A 20,461-nucleotide genomic window follows, 5' to 3' on the forward strand; every position below is an offset into this window, starting at 1 on the left:
TGTTGTGGACCCTGTGGCTGTTGCGGCATCTTGTGGCTGTTTGCGCTTGGCGCCAGGTGCAGGATACAGTACGCATGCGCAATGCATTTGTCCGCTCTGCTTCGAAAGAGGTTTGTTTTTGTAATGCGTAAATATACACTAAGCAGTACAACTCATGATCTTATTACGAGTATAATTTTTCGTCTTTGGACGTGCATATAAGTTATTGTGATCTGTCTTTCTGCTGTTGAAAAAACATTTAGCACACTGGCTGCGGTTAGCATTTGTTAGCGCCATGCGGTCAATGCCGTGGCAAGTAGAGAAAAATGGCGGTAGTGTTTTCCACGTTTTGAAGAATTTTCCATTGCAAATATTAACAAAAATGTTTTTCTTATGTTACAGCCATTTGAACCAGAACCAAACATGCTGAAAATATCAATCTTGAAGGTATGTCTTTTTATGTTACACACATGGCGGTAATCATGCCATTGGGAACACAACATTTACCTTGTTCTCTTTTCCTGACATGATAACGATAAGTGATAGTCATTACTGAAAACATCATGATAAATGATAGAATTGACAACGGTCACTGTCACAGATGAGCCTTTTGATACTGTGTGGCCACTTTAATTATACAATACAGTTTGAATGTTGAATGTTACACAGGATGCAGCTGTGTCCAAGAGAATTCTCTTGGAATCAGACCATGACAGCATTGTCTGCCCTGATAAGTTTGTAAAATTGAGGCCTGTTCTGCTTTGAGGAGACAGACCTTTCAGGCTCTCATGCGCTATTGTGGCTCTGGGTGCAAGCTGCTCCAGTTGAAAGAAATCCAACTGAAGAGAAAGTGGCAGTACTTCGCAAAGGTGGCAAATCTGCACTCTCTCTGGTGACACAGTGATGGCCTTTGCACTGACCACCACATCCACATTAATGGAGTTCTATGCAGTGCTTGCCTCTTATCACGACCTGTGTGCATGGTCCTTTATGCAGTGCTCTGATTTCTCCAGGTGGAAAGTCCTGGCTGCCTCTGGGGTCGGGTTGTCGAGGGCCCTGCTGGTTACGCACAGTCCACAGGGCAATTCGACCACATGATGGCACAAATGAACCTTTTCTACAGTGACGTTACCCAGGACCAACACAAACTCAGGCTCACATCTTTTGAGCAGGGACAGGTGAGAAATAACATTTATGGCTTGGATTCAACATCCAAATCACAGTAGAACTACATTTTAACACAAGGTCAGTGATTCTGTGACCGATCTCTCCAGTACACCGTCATTGTATACTTGGGCAAGATGCTCAACCTTGCCTTTAGTCTCTGCCAAGATGGTAGTATGAATAATTCTTGAATGTTTTCATGATGTTAAGTGATTGAATACAGGAAGGGAATGAAAAGTACTTCATCAATGTGACCGCCAAGTACCTTGCTCTGGGATTCAACAGCAGTTGTTAAAGAATAAATGAAGGATCAACTTTTGTGTTAATAAATAGGGATAGGACAAGATCTCGTGCCACAAGACGCGTAAGGGAAAAATGATTTTATGAGATTCTATGAATCGCTTACACTTCACCCAAGTTGTGTATCTTTGAGCAGCTATAGCTAAAGGAATCCTACACATAGATACATGTAGCTCACATATTCGGACAGAGAACACTTAAACTCTGTTTGAGTTTTTATTTTGTAGTGATAGGACCAGTGTTGACGCAAATAATCAGTGCTAAAGTTGGTTAAAAAAGGTAGCAAACTAATACAATCAAATATACGTAGAACATACATGCAATATTTTCCACACTGAAACATAGTTTGAAAAAGTTCCTCAAAGAGATATATAGAGCTTCTTTATCTATAACTTAGTTTAAAGTAAGAAAGGATAAAGAAGTGCTCCTCTGTGGTGTTCTGCACCATGCGTGTGTAGACCAGCAGCAGTGGGGGAGAGAGAACAGAGATAACAGACGAGCAGGTCCAGTTTTTGTTTTTATCAAGTGTAATCGGGATATTGGATATCGAGTAAAATGTAGTAATTAGTAGTGTTGCATGAAGGGATTTACACTGCAGAATTGGTGTTTAAAGCATCTGGGCAATTAATAACATATCATGAAAAATTCACTATATCAACACATAAAACGCATATATAAAGCTTAAACCAATTTAAAATCATGTTACCATTGTTAATTGATAAAATTATTGTAAATTAGTTAAAAATCCCATCTCATCTCATGGACTCTATCTCGTGTCTCGTTTTGTCTTGTGAAAATTCTGTCTCATCCCACCCGTTAGTGAACAATCGTCTTTGCTGCTTAGTGTCACCCCACAGGGCTTCTGCCACATGACATCTTCTAGGAAACTATATGATAAATAAATGTATACTATTTTCCCAGATCTGCGTGGTGTACTGGCCTGCTGTGAAGTCTTGGTGTCGGGCAAAGATGAAAGCAGTCATCACAGACTCTGTGTCCAGTCAAGCTCAATGCTTCCTTGTCGACTATGGAGAAGAGCGAGTAGTCCCCATAGACCAGTAAGAATGCAGTTCCTTATTAAAATATTATATCAATATTGTTTTATTATCTGATGAGTTATTTGGCAGTTCGGCAGAGTATTGTAGTATCAAAGTTGAGCGCAGCTTCAGAACTGTTTTATTTTTTTTCAGAAAAGTTGACAGCAGGGGTGGACCACCAATGGGTGGGTCAAAATTTCATTGACAATTCACTCAGCTTTTTCTTCTGGGTTTGTGTCTGCATTGCTCATTTACAAGAATATAGTCAAGTATTCCACCTTTTACAAAGATTTACTAGAGAAACTGGCAAAATAAACACCTAGACAATTAACTTTTCTTTTTTGTAATTTATGGAAGAAGTGTTGTAAAGCTTTGTCCTAAAAGTATTTTTGTGGTTAATTATGCCAAAAATATAAAAGGTGCATACTGGGTGAACAAACTCTTAAGATCAGGATAGCCCCACTCCTCGATGTCTGGGCTCCAACAGGTTTTGCATTTCAAGTGCTCTTCTGACTTGTGCCATTTTTCATTTGTTTGTTGTAAGGATTCGAGTGGCTATGCCAGACTTCCTGCTGCTACCATTTTGGGTTCGGAGATTCCACCTTTCAGGAATAAAACCAACACGACTTCAAGTTTCTATAAATGATGAGAAGGCAAAGATGATGTAAGTTCAACACAAAATGTATCATACAGTATAGATTTGTTTTGATTAGAGCCCGACCGATATGGATTTTGCTGTGGCCGATATGAAACCGATATAATGGGAGTTGGAGCTGCCGATAGCCGATATAATCGCCGATATATTTAGTGATGTAAAAATTCACTGTAAATGTTGAATTGTTCAAAAAAATTAGGTTTGGCTCTGGTGGATTTTAAATTGGGTTTATTTAGGTAACATTTATTGTTATTCTGCCTCTTTACATCATATTTACAGACAGTAGGTTGGCTTAATGGCATTTTTTCATCACATTCTAGACACTAGTGATGGGTATTCCACTTCTTTTTAGAGAACCGGCTCTTTTGGCTCGGCTCACTAAAAGCTGCTGGTTCTTTTGGCTCCCAAGCGACTCTTCAGATTGTTTTGTTGCAAGCAGGTCTAAAGCACATCTAAAGCAGGACTGAATCAGGACTGAACCAGGTCTAAACCAGGACTGAAAAAGACTAAACCAGGACTAAAACAGATCTAGACCACGTGTAAAACAGGACTAAACCAAAACTGAACCAGGAGTCGAGTCGGGACTTGGTCTCTATCTCGTGCCCAAGATTAGTCCTGGTTTATTTTATGCTAAACTACAGCCAAATATGCTCGTTTAAATTTTTTTTTTTTTAATCCTATGTACACACAAATTTCTCAAAGTTTCGTTTTCAGCCGCTGCCGCTGTCAAACTACCACGAGTCTGCATGCGGCGTGAAGAGAAAAAAAGTGAGAGAAAGAGAAAACACGGCTCGTAATAAGGATCAGGCTCCCGTCGTTCGCTTCAAAGAGCCGGCTCTAAGAGCCATTTCGTTCGCGAACGACCCATAACTAAAGAAAGTAGCGCTATTAGCCTTTAGCTGTAAATACCGCAATGCCGCAATAATTAATTATATGCGCAAATGTCATAATTCACACGTCTATTCACAGCTCATTTACATATCAATGCAGGTCCAGTAACAAATATACGGCCAATGTAGTCACTTTACAATAGACCAATAGAAAACAGCCTGTTTATGTGTGAGAGCTACAGCAGCTAACCCATAACAAATTACCAACTACCTTCAGAGTTGACATATTTCCAACACTCACCGCTCACACAGGCTCCTCCTCACATCACAAGTCTGCACTAATAAATGTCCTTTTAATCCAGACTCAAGCCGATTGTCCGTAAAAAGAATATAATCTCAATGTTTGGATCTATGTCTGCGGGTGTAAACAAACACACGTGAGTGACGCGACTCTGTGGTGTGTTCAGGGACAGTACAGACGCACACAGAGACAAATGACTCCGCAGATAAATACTGATGCAGATCCACATATGAGGACAATTATCTGTCTGTAAATTGGATTAAATGAACAGAATGTAGAGAGTCCAACATTTTTAACAACGTATCACATGCCCACAATATCGGCCCCTATCAGCAAGCATATCGGCCGATAGCAATATGCCTCCAGGTGCCCATATCGACCGATAATATCGGCCAACCGATATATCGGTTGGGCTCTAGTTTTGATATTAGTTTTAAGGTTTAGTTTTAAACGCCTATTTTATGTGTTTTATAGACCATCTAGTCACTGGGACAGCTCTGCCACACTTTTCTTGCATAATCTCCTTCAAGGTAAGAACATGTGATTAAAACAATGTTAAACAATTCTTTGCTAATGATGGCAAAATCTATGCAGCTGGGAAATTTTTGCTCTAATTTGCTCTACTTTTAGGCTCAACTCAAACAGAAGCTGTCTTGTATGAAACAGAAGATAATTCAACATCGATCCAGCTCTTCCTCATGTTTGGTACCATTAAGGTGAAAAAATGTCATTGCTAGTCATAGTACTTGTGGAAATGCAAGGATATGCAAAACTGGTGCCTTGTGCATAATATGCCGTACATGCAGGTTTGACACTTGATTTGAGCTGCTATGGAGTGATTCAGGAAAGTGACAAATGCATTTCCTTCATTGTAGATCTGTGTGAATGACGAACTAGTGGCCAAAAAGTTTGCCTACTACAGCAAAGCCCCAGCAGCAGCAAGTGGTTTGGATGAGGAAGATCAAAAGCCTGTAATGTTATCCTCCAGCTTCTTAAACCAGGCTGTCAATCAGACAAAGCCTGTGCCACAGTTTGCCCCACAATCTCCACCATCTACAGGTAAAAGAGAACTGTGTTTTGAATACACTATGAAGATGGTCTTTTATTAGGACTTTTTACTATGTTTTATTTAACAGCAACCTGTACTATGGGCCCTGTAGAGACATGCAATTTGCCAACAAGTGCATGTGCACCTGAGGTCTGTATTACAGTTTTCTTGTATTTTATTGTGCCTTCAAACATGTGATGTGTACAGTAAATATAGAGTGATCAAGCTGTCTAGCTAAAAAAAATTGTATTTCCTAGACTGTAAATGACAGAAGTAATGTTGAGGAAGATTGTTGTCCAGATGTGACTGAAACAGAACCACTCCTTAACAACCAGTCAGATACAAGATCAATGGCTTGTGCTGCTGAAAGGTAAATTATTTGGTATTTTATCTAATATGAATATTGTGTAACTATTTATCGATCTTGTAAACTTGAATGTTTTTCTATTCTCACTGAGTGGCCTGTTTTGTTTTTAAGGTTTAGTGACTGCACAGAAGAGACAGACGCCTCTTTGGCTGCAGCTTTGACCAAAAACCTTAGTCTTTTTAAGTGAGTGTTTCTGTTTCCTCACTTCATAATATTGATCCATTGTTTATAATAATAATGAATTTATGGTGGTTCCTTCTAGGTTTTTAAAGTTTTTGAACCCACAAAGCACCTTCAATGAGGCCAGTAGTGTAAGGATTTTCACTCATCTTCATAATTGATGATTTTCAGTGAAGATGATTTTCAGCCATCTTCATAATTTGGATTTCTTTATTCATTCAAAAAAAGAAACATTGCTCTGTTATTACCAGAATCTTATTGGCACAAATTATACGATTTCTTTTGATGTAATTGGTCTTTTCATGTGCAGTTCTTTAATCGTGTGAACAAACCTGAGAACCCAGAAGACATGTCTACAGCCACTGAAAACTGCACACTGTATGGCAAATACAACTTTTCGTTATGTTTTTTTTTTCTATTGGTGCATAGTAAATAATGAGAAATAACAATCATTTATTTTACAGTGAACCCATACTTGCAAATGATGAAGACTTAAGTGTAAGGTGAGAATAGCTGATGCATGTAATGATATCTGTTGCCCTGTCATCTTTCACTGGTTTTACATGAAATATAAAAATGTTTACAGAGGAAATGATGACTGCTTACTTGAGCTTAGTCTTAACAATGAGCCAAAAAGGTAATGTGCTCTCTGAGAACCTAATATATTTATTTTACAATCAAATAATTGTGCAATCTTAAATTTGCCTTATGTAGCAGCGGCACCAGTAGTTTGTCTGGGTCTGAAACAGTGGAAAAGGAGAGATCCTGGAGAAGTGAGGAGCACTGGGCCTGTTCTCGGTAAATATAGCTTTGGAATCATGTAAAATGTGTTAAAATGCTAGCCAGTGTTTGGGATCACTTTCACAGTAAACCTTTTCTCTATCAAAATGTTTGCCAATCCAATCACAGCCACATCAGTTTTCCCATAATTTCCTCCAAATTATCCTTGTATCTTTCAGAACAAATCTGTAACTTCTCTCACCTCAGTCTTTGTAATGTTAATTGGACTGAAGTGTGTTCTGTTAGGCATGTAACGGTACACAAAAATCATGGTTCGGTGCATACTTTGGTTTTGAGGTCACGGCTCGGTTCAGTATGGGAACAAAATGCAAAACCATTTGCTTGTTGTTTTTGTGTATTATTAAACCAACAATTTGTTTTAACATTATACAAACGGGAAAGTAAAATAAATGCAGTGTGCAGTAAATGCAATAACTGCTGCTTCGTAATACTAATAAGTTAAGTAAAATATTCTCAAATAAGCAACAAATGTATGAGATATTATAGAAAATAAATTCCTTGTAAACAGTAAACAAAACTTTTCAAAAAGTAAAGTGCAGCACTGGCCGGGTTGGAGTTCACATGGTTCGGAGGAACAATTGGGGGCAATTGTTGTCAAGGCGGCCGCCCTAACTATAAAACGATGTGGGAAACACTGCCACCTCAGTCACGGATGAGTTCCCTCATCAATATTAAAGAACCTTCTATGTAGTTGTAGTAGTGGCAGAATATAAACACAGACAAATTGCGCTAATTCACTTGTGCACAGCCCTGCACCGAACCGAACATCCCGTTTCGGCACGAATACATGTACACCTCTAGTTTATGTTATGGTTTTCTTTATTCCATCTTTTTGACACTAGAAAGCCAAGCTTGAAGTCTTTGGCTTGGTTGTTGAAATGCACTGTAAGTAGGTATTCATAGTAGATATATTTTAATAATTTGCTCACAACTGCTTTTTACCAGGCTTTTGGAGTGGCTGAACCCGGATCCCCTAAATCCTGATGTTGAGATAGAAGAGGCAGAGGTATTTTTTTTTAGTTTAGTACTAGGGCTAATAGTGATTTGCTTTAAAATAATTGTTTGACAAAAGTTATAATTTTGTAAGTATTTTTTGTCAGGTTCCACCAGCTTTGAATCCAGAAAAGGACTTGCACCTAGTTCACTCTGTGTTCCCGCTGCAGCCATGTCACAGCCTGGACAATGCTCCCATCACTGACCAACTTCGCCGGGTAAACAACAACCACTTCTATTTCTTAGCATTGCTCTTAAGTTCAGACTCATAATCACTAGACTAGTTGTTTTATTTTAGTTTATCTTATGATAGTTTTGATTACATCATTTGGCATAACAACAAATATTGAATATTCAAATTGTTTTAACTGCATGTATTTGATTTTATAGTGTTTTAAATTAAACACTAGAGTACACCAAAGCAATATCACTCTGGTCTTGTCTTCTCACCAGCTCATACAGAGGAAGCAGCTCTATTCTATGTGCCCCGCTGACCGATACAGCTGGCCGGCTGTGGTTCGTGGATGTAACACTCTGGTTGTGTCTCCAAATGCTGATCAACCAATCAGCTACCTCCCCCCTCTCCTCACCCATGTCCTGCTCAACTCCCTCTTCTCCCTCACTTCTAGCACTGGGGTGAGTGTGACTGTGAATATACAGCCAGGCTCTTGTTTAAATGCATATCTTCAAAATGTTAAATTTATGCACTTGTCTTGCAACTTATGTCTTGCAATAATAAAGAAACTGCAGTTTGAGTGGCTCCAATTATTTAAGGAATATATCTAAAAAGAACAAATCATCTGACTTTATGGGTGCTGTTGTGGTTTAGAGAACAAAGACAACAAACAAATACATGGGATTGTTGCATTACAGCTCATGTTTACTGACCTTTGATTTATTATGATGTCTCAAAAGTTCAAACTTTTCTGTATACCTCTTAGCCTGTAGTGGTGGTGGTGTGTCCTGGTTGGGAGAAGGCTCAGGCCGTATTTGACTTTATGGAGGAGACCAAAGTCAGCCACATCCTTCACCCCATGATTATCCACGTTGGGGTCAAAGAAGATGAAGCTAAAACCATTAAGATCCCCAAAAACTGTCAGTTTCATTTCAAAACCATAACATCACAACACTTTTGAATTATTTTGTTTCTTGATTCACTGTCTGGTGTAATTTCAAACAGGCATGATCGTAGTGTCCACTCCCTTCAGTTTAGTTCGGGTCTTTTCCCATCACTGTTTTCTCTTTCTGCGTATGTACCACCTGGTGCTGGATGAGGTGGACCAGCTTTTCACCCTGGCCCCAGAGCAGGTAATGTTTCAGGCAAATTAATAAATGGGCAGGGTTGTGCTTTTTTTTTTTACATCCATTATTTAAAATCTCTAAATTATTCAAAATACACTAACCATGAAATACATCTGAGGTTTATTCACACACATTTCAGTAAGAAAACCATTTAAACTTGGTTTTGTTTCACAGATGACAAACATCCTGCAACATTTCCAGAAAGTGGTCTCCAGTGAGGATAAGAGATCGTGTCCACAGCAGATTGTGGCTGTGTCCAAACGGTGGACCAGTCAGATGGAGGGTTTAATAACCAGTCACATGCCTCATCCATCCATCATTATCACTGTCCCTGAGGAGGCTGCTCTCTATGCAAACATACAGCAGGTCGGTCTGCTTAAAAACATTTTATTTGTAACACCTGTAAAGGATTTTCATTGACACGTGTAAATTCAACTCTTATATCTAGATCATCCTAATGAGTCCGGAAAGCAGCAAAATCGATGTACTTTTGGGCACTTTGGATTTTAGTCCAGAAGTTGGATTGAAAACATTAATCATAACCTCCTCTCCTCGGGAAGCGGATGATGTGTTTGAAGTAAAAAAACAGAAATTGCCAGTTGTTTTACTTTCCTGACTTTATTCCACCAAACTTAAACATGTCAAATCTTTTCAAACTTCATTATCATCTGCTTAAAATGTAAAGCAGGATGTGACATATTTGAACTGAAGTATCTGAGTATTTTTCATCTACAGGCTGTGAGCAACAAGTCTGCCTTCTGCATGAAGTCCCACGAGGGTCTAACACATGAGTTTGACTTCGTCGTCCAACAGTGGAGGAAAAGCATTGATCCTGGCACTCATGTAATTCTGGGTAATCTCAAATCTGTTTCTTTAACGAATGATTCACCCCAATGCTGTAGTTCTGTCCTGTTTTATAACTGTTAATTTTACTCCAGTGACGACCAATGAGTGTCTGAGATGCCTGGGGATCCATGATGCAAGTTGTATCATCCACTATGGTTTCCCTTCCTCTCCCAGAAACTTTGGTAGTCGTCTTTTCTCCATGGTCAAAAACTTCAGAAACCTCACTGAACCCGTAAGTCAACACTAACAATAACAAAACACACATGATATTATTTTAGAATTATTGGTTAATTTTGTAATACATTTCTAGATCCCTCAGATCATTTGGCAGCATTCTAAAACTTTAGATTTTTGTGATTTTCAATGAGGGTCCAAACTTTTAGATTGGGGGAGAGCATAATCACTGTGGGAACCTCATGAGACTGCTGTTTATAAGATCTAATAAATCTAGGCAGCAAATTTTATTAATTCAAATTGCTTACTTACACAGCAACCACAGTTTTTTCAATTCATTCATAGTTAAAATGATACAATATAAGCTTCTGGTCATCTGTTAACCCCTAGCTCCGTGTCTCGCTACTAAAAAGATCTATTTTCCTATTTGTTATAGAACTGAGTTAATTTAGGAATATTGTCTTTGCAGGGATCTCAAGATAAAACAGACACTGGCCGTTGCCTTTCCAGATCTGTGTTGATCATCTCCGAAAGAAACGCTCGTCATGTGGTTGGAGTTTTGCGTTATTTAGGCCGAACCAGTGCCCCGCTCCCTCCAGAGCTTCTGTCCTTTGCTCAGAGTGTGAATGTGGCCAGAGAGGACCAGAAAACCAACAGACCTCTCTGCAGCTACTTGAAGAGCTTTGGGACATGCAGGTTACCCCACTGAAGCTTCATTGTAAACTCTCCAACAACGAAAGACATTATTCAGTGCAATGTCTGTTTTCAAATTTGCAGGGACAGCAGCATGTGTGCCGATCGTCACTGCTGGAATCCACATCTGGATGAATCTGAGCTTCCTACATCTGGAGTCTTAGAGGTGATAACACTTTTCTTTACTGTTTTTTTTCCACTCATTCAATAAACACATAACTAGACAACAAAATACCAGAAAGATCATCTTTAAGGGAATACTGTATATATGTGATTTTATACCAGTATAATTGTGTACTCCATCAAATATTGCCACACAATTGGCTAAACTGTGCAAACCCATACATATCAATCTAATTTGAAGTATATATTCAGGCTCTGCCCATGATGCATGAAAGTGAAATAGATTTAACTTTTTTGTAGGTAGTGCCTCTCTTAATAAAGACTGCTTCACTGTTTTATGGGCGCATTGTCACAAAAGAGGAAAACAATTTTGAAAGCATTTTAGCTGAGATCACTGCTTTCTACACTGATAAGAAACAAGGAGCCACTGAGGTGATAGAAGGGGCTTTGTACGCAGTGCAAGATGATGACGTCTTTCACAGGTGTGAGTGAAAATTAGATGAATACATTTGTATTGTTATTATGAGTTTAATTCTGTTCTTTTTAGGGTGAAGGTCCTGTCTATCCCTGACAGACGAGACAGACTGTTTTTCAGTGTTTTTGTTGAGTTTATTGACATTGGTAAAAGGGAGGAAGTCAAAGCCCATCAGCTGCTGCAGTTACCGGAGCAGTTCCAGTCTGTCCCAGGTCAAGCTGTGGAGATCATTGTGTGTCGAGTGAAACCGTCTGACTCTGAGAAAGACTGGCATCCAAAGGTCTACAACGCACAACACAGTACAGACATGGTGCCAAGTCATGTATTATGCATTATTATGCTAAAAAACAGTCATAACATGTTTTTGCATGTTTTTATATTGTGTTGATTTTATAAAAAGTGCTTGGGTCACCTTGAGTGTTGTAAAGGGCTCTAGACATAAAGATTGATTGATCTGATGGCTATTGTCACAAATTTAGACAATTTATTTTGTGTATTCTCTTTATATTTCTTTATTTGCCTCACAGGTCACAAGAGCGATAAGTCAGAAGGTCAAAGGACTTAAGCACAGAGCTCGAGTAGTTCTAAGTCTGGGAAACACCATCTTTGTTGACCCCATGGTAAGGCCTAATCTTGTGCATAATTACACAAATAAATTATGGGAGTTTTTTTTTTTTTGTCTTAACTTTGCTTGCTTGCTTCTCATTAACACGGCTTGATATTGACAAACTTATAAGAGCTCCAATTCCAAAGGGTGTTTAAATTATTTGAATGTGCTTCAGGTACGAGTCTCTCACGTACCAGGCATGAAAACGGTGATAAACGAGTACAACCTCCAGTTTGAGATCCTGAACAGTGGGATGGCAGAGAGTAACCCGGAGCACATCAACCTCCTCAAAGCTCTGTGTGAGACTAACATGAGCAGCAACAAGCTCTCACTGTAAGAAATTGCTATACACTAGCTATATTGTTCTTTAGGGGTATCAGGAAAGGAACATCTCTAATTTCATAAGATTATGTAACATTTCAGGGTATTCAGATACAATATGTAGCTTTTCTGGCGGAGGCTCTGGCATCTGCTTGGCTCAATAGGGATGTTGCTTTTCCTGCAATGTTTCACAGTGTGGCGTAGAGAAAGCCAGATGTTATAAGGCCAAGTTACAGGTCAGATCTGTGGAGAGGATGCATGTTTTTCATGGCATTTTTGAGTAATGATGCCTGTAATGAAATACTAGGCAGTGCATGCATTATTACACTGGCAAGCATCTTAAGAAAAGCAGTAACTTCCCTGTAAAGGCAAGCAGGTGGCAGACCCTCTATATAAAAAAATGCTCCTTTAATTAATATAATAGAACTAACTAGTATACCCAAAATGCTTATGTTTCCCAGAGGTTTAAGAGGCAACAATCACATTCAGTTGCAAAATGTAAATTATAATTCAGTGTAATTGTGACAGTAGTATGACTTTTATGCCCTCCAATCTTGCTGTTCTCTCCATCGCTATAGGAAAAGACTAGTAAGGATTCAGTAAATAAACACTGTTAGCAGTTGCTGTCTAATGAAAAATGCTCATTCACTTTTGACTGAGTGTTTTTGTTCACGTAGGTATGCGAACGACGTAACCTCTTTGGAAAACCGTATCCAGGCTGAAGAGGAGGTCCTTGCAAAAGCGTTTGGAACAGGACAATTCAAGAATTACATGGCTGCAGGGGAACCAGTCCAGATGCTGTGTCCCCTCTCTGTCATAACCAAACCTGTGGTCCCCTGTCCCCCCACCCCCCCTCCCTCGTCTCTGCCTGTGTCTCTGACCCCTGAGAAACTCCTGAACCATGCCGAAACGACTGAACTGAAAATGGCTGATCTGTCCAGCACTATCAACTCAGGGACGCAATGCATGAGGTTTGGGTTTTATCTTCCACTGCTTGATGTGAATCTTCATCATCAATCCCTTCACTGTGTTTGTTTTGAATGCTCAAGCTTGCTTAAAATGGTTAACTAATGTATTTATTTTTTATTTATTACAGTTGTCCCTCGCTAAATCATGGTTCACCTTTCGTGGTCTTGCTGTTTGGCGATTTTTTTTTTGTGTGTGCAATTTTACATGCTTTTTTTTTTTTTTTTTTTTTTTTTTTGTACAGTGTATGAACACGTATTGCATGTTACGGGCAGGTAGTAATTACACACAGGTGGGTCAGGACTAAACCAGGTCTAAACCAGGACTAATCTTGGACTTCAGAGAGAGAACCTGGAGTAGGGTGTACGCAAAGCGCAATCGGGCAGTTGCCGCGCTTACCTCCGTGAGCTGTGGAGCTCTCAGTTGGTCCGTTCTCCTGTGGTCTCCTCCGAGCCCGTCCCGACAGTGAGTCCTGTTTCAGTTCTGGTTTAGTCCTGGTTTAGCCCTGTTTTACTCCTGTTTTAGTCCTAGTTCAGTCCTGGTTTAGTCTTCATCTTCAGTCCAAGAATCAGTCATAGGTTAGTCCTGGTTTAGTCTTGGTTCAGTTCGTGGTGTAGGCAGCGCCAAAGTTTGATATAATCTTGAGTTAAAGCGCGGGTGCAGTGTTGTACTGCGTGGGTGCGGTGCTGTACTGCGTGTCTCCAAAAATGGACCCGTGCAGGACTCTGCACTGTAGGCCTCCATTATGGAATAAATAAATCTTCAGTTCATTACATAAAGGAGGAGGAAAATAACATAAGGACGACAGCAGCAATAAGTTTTAAGAAGGATGCAAAAAGGGTTGTAACTGTCCAGTGTGAGAAAAGTGTAAAAAGTGTGTGTTGAGAGATTTTACAGCCTTAAAACAGATATAATCAACAGATAAAAAGTTGACTACTTTGCAGATTTCACCTATTGCGGGTTATTTTTAGAACGTAACCCACGCATTAAACAAGGGATCACTGTACTGTTTTTCCCTTATTTAAACAATATTCTAATTGTTTTCCCATCCCCTGCTTGTTAGGACAACACTTATCTTTCCCTAACATTAATTGGAATACATTCTTATTTTCTTGCAGTAGTCAAGATGGCTCTCTACAGATCAATCCAGTTGTTCAAAATGGCAAGGAAAAATATGAATCTGATGAACAATATTTAGTTGTGTAACTCATTTGCTTGTGGTTCAGTATTGTTTTTTACACTTAGGTGTTGCTGAGAAGCATGAAATTACCAGAAGAGAGATTATCATCAATGGCATTGATACTGAAAATCAGTTCAAACGGTTTGTCCCCTTCCTTGTGAACGTAATGCTGAGCACATGCTGTAGTTTGATGGGTACAGTTGTAAATTATTTGCATTTGCAGGCAATACACATTCTCAGATTGTCCAGTACTTCATTTTCGTAATTTAGACTAACATTAGACTATGCAACCTGATACATTAATTAAGAATGCAATCGTGTTTTCTAATATAGGTCTGACAGTACATCAGTTAAATGCCAAGTCCTCCATAATTGCAGAGTCACTTCAAATGGTACTACTCCTTTGAACACAGCCCAAAGTTTATGACATAAGATGGTTATTCTTTCAATTTGTATATATATTCAAATCTTATATTAGTAATTATTTTTGCATTTTTTGTTTAATTTATCATTTGCTAAATAGTGCTTTAAGATGCTGAGCAACTGTGACCACAGACCAAGAGCATTGTCCTCTGCATGCAAGTCTAATACTAAAATTAATTCTAATAATCTCTGGGTTGTAATTTCAGCCTGCACCCCACAGTCCGCTGGTACCAGACATTGGACTCCATCACAGTGACGCTGAAACTGACAAATCCGGAGGTTCAGAGCTGTACTTTCTCATCAGATCGAGTTGTGTTCAGGTCTGTCTGCAGCCGGCCGCTCATGTTGACTAGCATTCATTATGCTTCACGGGGCCTCTTCACTAGGGCCCTGTACACAGGAGGCAGTGGTTACATGTTCAGCTTCAGCAGCTTGTTTCTCAGTTGTTCTTAAGTCTGTGGTGAGCACATGCACAGAGTGTGCTATTATTTCCACTTATCATTTGTGTTCAGCACTGTTGAATCATATTAGAAAGCATTTTCACCATGGTGCTTTAAAGGTGCACGATGGAACTTTTTTGTTGGAGCGTCTACCACCTGTTTGTCTCTATGGAGATGTTATTACTTGAAATGTTACACAATATGTCATTAAACTTGTCTATCTCCATATAGAAAAGCAGGTGTTGCCACCAAACCAACATGCATGTCAGATAGGTGCAGAGCCTTATTGCTTTTTCAAAGCAATAAACACAGCTGATAAAATGTTATACCATACTAAGGAACATCCTCATGGAGAAAAGCAGGTGACGGACTTCCACCACAATATTAACAGTGCTCCATTAAATCTAGTTCATTTTGAGTTGACTTATTTCTGCAAACACATGGATATATATTGGCTTGAGAGAGATTTTGACATAATTTATACATTTTGTGGTTCACTTTACAGTTTTAGCCCTTACAATATTTTATTTGTTTTACTGAATGCTTAAAAAAAAGTATTGTACAAACAATAGCTGTTATTTTAGTGCTGCTTTTTGGAGCAACGATTTCTCAAAATGTTAACTCACCAGTGTTTAAAGCTTTTTTGTCCAAACCAAATGCTAACTCTCACAAGATTATTTTCCTGTGCACAATCTTGTGTCAATTATATCTAACAAAATTTTGTCCTGTCTCTATTTAAATACATTATTCATATCTTCACTTAAAGGGCTACTCAGACCTGATTAAGGGGGCCAAAAAATACATTTAAAGGATCTGACAGAGCTAGGACGATTCGATATCAGTTCCAAAACAAAAGGTGTCAACTATCTATGAAACGTTTCGCATTCTTTGTAATAGAATAGATTATGATGTGGTTAGCAGCTGGTATGGCACTTGACTGCAGAGTATTGTGAAAGGTTTTGATTCAAGAGTTACCAAAGACTGTACTAAATTGTTATGAAATTAATTTAGTGTCATAGTATTGTCTATGGCGCTGACAGGAAAATATTCAATTTATTTATTTTTTTTGTAGATTTATGGGTACACTTTATTGTTCTCGTAGATAAATGTGTCCTTTGCATTTGACCCAATGCGGCTGGGGCAGTCTTGGTAACTGGAAGATTTGACCTATTGTGCATTTTGGGTTGAGGGGGATCTGGAGTACCTGAAAGGAACCCACTTATGGGGAGAACATGCAAACTCCACACAAAAGAGCCAGATGACCTGATCATTGAACTGGAGAAGCATGAGTGTTTGCCACTCAGTCACCCTGCTGCCAATGGCACAATTACATAGACTTTCATCCAGCACATTATTGAACAAGAAATATGTTTTAAATTTTTAACTAATCATCAGGCCCATTCAGCATGAAGCTGATTTAACACTTCTTGGACTTCCTCTCATTTGCACACTTCCATATTAAATGTATATAGATTTTCTTGTTTTACGCAACAGTGTCTATTGTTGTATTCTGGGATAAACGGAAAGACAAAATATACAGGCTGTTCAAGATTTTTGGGATGTTTTTAACATTAGCAGAAAATGGAGTAGAGTTTGTACAAGCAAGGACAGTCAGATTCAACAGACCAAGTTGAGGTTGGCAAGTTGCTTTTATGCTGTGCCATTTCTTCTTACTATTAAATTAGCCTTTTTTTTTTTTCTTTATCAAATCAAACAAACTTTCTGAATGACCAAGCTAAGCATTTGCGTGAGTTGTATCTGTTTAGCAAAGCACTCACATGAGTAAGTTTAGAAGCAAAACAATTTAAGTTGTAACTTTGCCAGTTTGTAAACTAGATATAACTTGTGTTGTTGAATTTGCAGTGGGAGAGTTGATGACAAATGGTATGAAGCCAACCTGGACCTTCACAAAAACATTACTGCTGATCGTTGCTCCTGGAAAGTCAAGGCTAATGAACCAGTCCTCACACTCATCAAGCAGACTCCCATCTACTGGGAGAAACTGGTAAAAGAAAAGGTACTTTATTATTGTTAAGCTCAGATGAGCACTTCTGAATAATTAGTTTGGTAGGAAGTAGAGCTGATTATTTTAAGGGCTGTCTTTTGATGCAGAATTGAAAATCATTACATCTAAGGGTCAGCTAGTTTGTACATGTACAGAGTGGTAGTGCTAGAAAATCACAGATGACACTAATGGATGTTGTGTTAAAGAGGGATTTGAGTCAGCAACCTTATAATTCTATTTATTTTTAACTTCACATAACAGAATATATTTGTGAACTACGACTTGGATCATTTTGAGGAAGATGAGGACCGAGCATGTAACGGTAAATGGACAAGAATATTGTAAAATGTAATGACTGTTACAGTATTGATGTGGTGTTGTGTTCAGGCTTGTCTTTTGTGGCAGACATTGGGGAGGACAACTTGTACGTGAATTCAGAGACCGACTCCGACATTGACTGATTTTTTTATTCCCTAAGCCCTTCATATTCTGTTGGTCTAAGTCCAGTCCAGAAATAATTGACTTATGCTAAATTTTTCTTGAAAAATATTCCTAAGACATTGCTCTGTCCATATTTGTATTGATAGATTTTTTTTCACATTGAGATATTGAACTTTTTCACGAATATTCATTTTTTTGTGTAATGGATCAGTATTTACAAAAATGGACAAGAAATACAGGTGATTGCAACAGCACAGTAAAGCACCACTCTGTTACAGCACAACAAAGCCCTGTAGTCGGTCCACGCTGTAGTCACGCATGCGCAACATTTGAAAAAGGACAAACAGTCGCTGGATTTCTCGTTCCTTGGAAAATCCTCTATACAACCTTTAAGTCAGCTGCAGTGTTTCAGGCATTTAGCACTCGATAGCAAAGCTAGTGTAATGGTCAGTGTCATCCTTTTCTCCATTTCAGTGTAGACTACAAGAAGAAATAACAGTTCTCAGCACTTTTTAGTCTTAGTTAGTTGGATTAAGTTTTGTCAAGTTATTTTAAGAGGAAAAAGTAGCACATTCAATTTTGTTAGCCTCCACAAAATATCGCAATAAATGTCGTACCATGAGATGTATATTGTGCCAAAAGATTTGACTATTGTTACGTGAGTCTCCCCACCATATCGTGAGCTTTCCCATGACATCACATTAAATATGCCCTGTCTACCCCCTGGAGCCTTTCCAGCATCTTCTCACACTTTTTACCATCCTGTCCTGTTTAGTGTAGGAGTGTAGACGTGAGGTTCTTTACAGTTCTAGTTCTCGGCACTAAAATAGGTTTGTTGAATCAAGGCCCTTGTCCCCAGCCTGGGATTTAGGCCGGCCACATGCTATAACATGTCACCAGACCAATCCAGGGGCGGCATTGCAGTTCATCCTGGAGGGACTCGGACAAAAATAGAAAGTATTAGATATTTTATTGAATGAGTTAGCTTTAGCACTTAGACCAAGTGAAGGGGATGTTGAAATGATGAGAAGCTGAGGTGGTACTGGGGATTAGGTGCGGCAGCAGCCAGGCACCTGCAATAAGGGATTAAATTGAGCAGAATGGGCAATAATTGGATTAGGAGGAGGCAATAATTTTGTGGGTTTTTTTTGTGAATGTTGAAAGTTTCTGTTTTGGGTAAGTTGTACCAAGGTTGCTATGGTTCATCCTTCATAGCAAAACTGACAATTTGATTTACCTGTATTGTTAATTTACTGAGCTAATGTTTATCCAATATCAATAGTGCGTTTACATTGTTTTAATAAAGCAATAGTTTACATGCATATCAGTATTCCGGTTATCAACCATAGAATTAACAATCGATTATCGATAATCATTAATGGTCTTATATTAAAATTATCATAATTATTATTACTATTATTAATCTGCATACATAAACTTAACTTTACAATATGTAAACCATAACCGCTGAAGAGCCAGATCAGCCAAAGCTGCATTAAACACATTATAATGTGTCTCCACTGCACGTGCTAGACGCGCGTATGGAGCAGCACGTCCTGCGCACGTAGATTTCAGAAAATGGGATCCATCCTATTTTTGACGCTCTACGCGATTGTAGGCACGTATCCCCATCAAAATACATAGAGAGCATGAATCTATTGTTGTATTTGTGCGTTTACCATCAGCACAATGTGCTCCCGGCGCGGTTCGGTATCGTTTGAAAGAGCCCAGGCCTGGAAAGACCGTTAATTAGTGCTTTTAAATTTACTTTTGAAATCCTCGCGTTTACCCTGGTCAGCATGTACAGAAGGTAAATACAAGCCTGTTCAGCTGTTAGATTCGCTGTGGACCTGATGCAAGTGGCTAAACGCTCCCAGTCAAGTTTGATCGGCTTTACCATTGAGAGACATGGTAAATGCACAAATACAACAATAGATGCACGCTCTCTATGTATTTTTGATAGGGATACTCGCCTATGCTCGCGTAAAGCGTCAGAAATAGGATGGATCCTATTTTCTGAAATCTACGCACGCATGCCAAGGTGCTCCATACACATGTCTAGCGCGTGCATTGGGGCCGCGCTCATTCACTTCCAATGCGTTCTAAAAGTTATGTGTCCAAAAGTTGCTGTTTTTACACTCGCATAGGGCAAAATACGCGTGCAGTGGAGCCACGCTACTTTCGGTTTGTCGATCAAAATCGATGCCCATTCCTACTGTATACATGATCAAATGTAGTATCCCCGATTAATTACAAATGTGTGCAAAGCTGCATTATATTATCTAACAGGCTGATGTGGCTCTATAATGGGTATGGTTTATATGTTGTAAAGTTGAGTTTATTTATGCAGAATATTTTAATTAAGAATCTGCTGCAGTGTAGAACTTGTACAATAGTACAAATAGTTTGGTCGCAGATCGTAGCTTCTTACCGCTGGTTAGGAACTTCCAGAGGTTCCTATGCTTAAGGAGCTCATGGTTGTTTGTATTTTTCCTGGTTTATTAAATATATATTTTTGGGGATTGCGCATTTGTAAGATCATGTCAAGAAACCGGGATACTACATTTGCATGTACACACTGATATGAGTGTCCCAGTTTCTCAGTGCGCATGTGTACGTAATATACTGCTATAATTGGGATATGGCTAGTAATCGGGATACTGATGTGCATGTATATGTTTTAAGTTCATAAAAACTGTTAAAGTGGTTCAAAATTTGTGATAAATACCCTTGTTCATTTAGTAAGTTTGTTGTACTATTTTGAATCTCAGTGGGACTGGCCTTGGTTAAATAAAAGGCCAATAAATAAA

At 38.9% G+C, this 20,461-nt stretch overlaps 2 protein-coding genes across 3 annotated transcripts; both read left to right on the forward strand.

Annotated features, from left to right (window-relative positions):
* The first annotated feature begins 2 nt into the window (after nucleotides 1-2).
* Nucleotides 3-14,434, forward strand: tdrd12 (tudor domain containing 12). 2 transcript variants are annotated; one of them, XM_055155745.1, is made up of 33 exons: nucleotides 3-110; nucleotides 382-426; nucleotides 993-1,157; nucleotides 2,365-2,501; nucleotides 3,025-3,144; nucleotides 4,741-4,796; nucleotides 4,897-4,982; nucleotides 5,142-5,325; nucleotides 5,403-5,464; nucleotides 5,572-5,684; nucleotides 5,793-5,864; nucleotides 5,944-5,992; nucleotides 6,172-6,239; nucleotides 6,326-6,364; nucleotides 6,448-6,498; nucleotides 6,576-6,659; nucleotides 7,608-7,668; nucleotides 7,763-7,873; nucleotides 8,109-8,291; nucleotides 8,597-8,750; nucleotides 8,836-8,963; nucleotides 9,132-9,323; nucleotides 9,406-9,534; nucleotides 9,693-9,810; nucleotides 9,896-10,035; nucleotides 10,447-10,673; nucleotides 10,755-10,836; nucleotides 11,094-11,275; nucleotides 11,341-11,548; nucleotides 11,796-11,888; nucleotides 12,051-12,208; nucleotides 12,874-13,167; nucleotides 14,281-14,434. In XM_055155745.1, the coding sequence occupies exons 1-33, from the start codon at nucleotides 75-77 to the stop codon at nucleotides 14,366-14,368; spliced, it is 3,915 nt and encodes a 1,304-aa protein (XP_055011720.1). In that variant the 5' UTR covers nucleotides 3-74; the 3' UTR covers nucleotides 14,369-14,434. The 2 variants fall into 2 exon arrangements, with proteins under 2 accessions (XP_055011720.1, XP_055011721.1); XM_055155746.1 differs by lacking the exon at nucleotides 9,406-9,534.
* LOC129409511 (putative ATP-dependent RNA helicase TDRD12) lies at nucleotides 14,404-19,072 on the forward strand (the record flags this gene model as incomplete). The annotated part of the gene is made up of 5 exons (XM_055155858.1): nucleotides 14,404-14,483; nucleotides 14,972-15,085; nucleotides 17,069-17,222; nucleotides 17,472-17,532; nucleotides 17,598-19,072. Coding segments are annotated over 5 exons (483 nt in total), but the record flags the coding sequence as incomplete, so codon positions are not given.
* Nucleotides 19,073-20,461: the final 1,389 nt, after the last annotated feature.

This window comes from Boleophthalmus pectinirostris, unplaced genomic scaffold (assembly GCF_026225935.1).
Source record: "Boleophthalmus pectinirostris isolate CB_2022bp ecotype Guang Dong unplaced genomic scaffold, ASM2622593v1 HiC_scaffold_2, whole genome shotgun sequence".
NCBI lineage: Eukaryota > Metazoa > Chordata > Actinopteri > Gobiiformes > Gobiidae > Boleophthalmus > Boleophthalmus pectinirostris.

Excerpts from the sequence above, each read along its gene's own strand:
- tdrd12 (XM_055155745.1), top strand. The coding sequence starts at position 75 with ATGCGCAATGCATTTGTCCGCTCTGCTTCGAAAGAG. Across the intron at positions 8,292-8,596 it reads CCCTCACTTCTAGCACTGGG|CCTGTAGTGGTGGTGGTGTG; the intron begins GTGAGTGTGACT and ends TATACCTCTTAG. Across the intron at positions 12,209-12,873 it reads AGCAGCAACAAGCTCTCACT|GTATGCGAACGACGTAACCT; the intron begins GTAAGAAATTGC and ends TTGTTCACGTAG.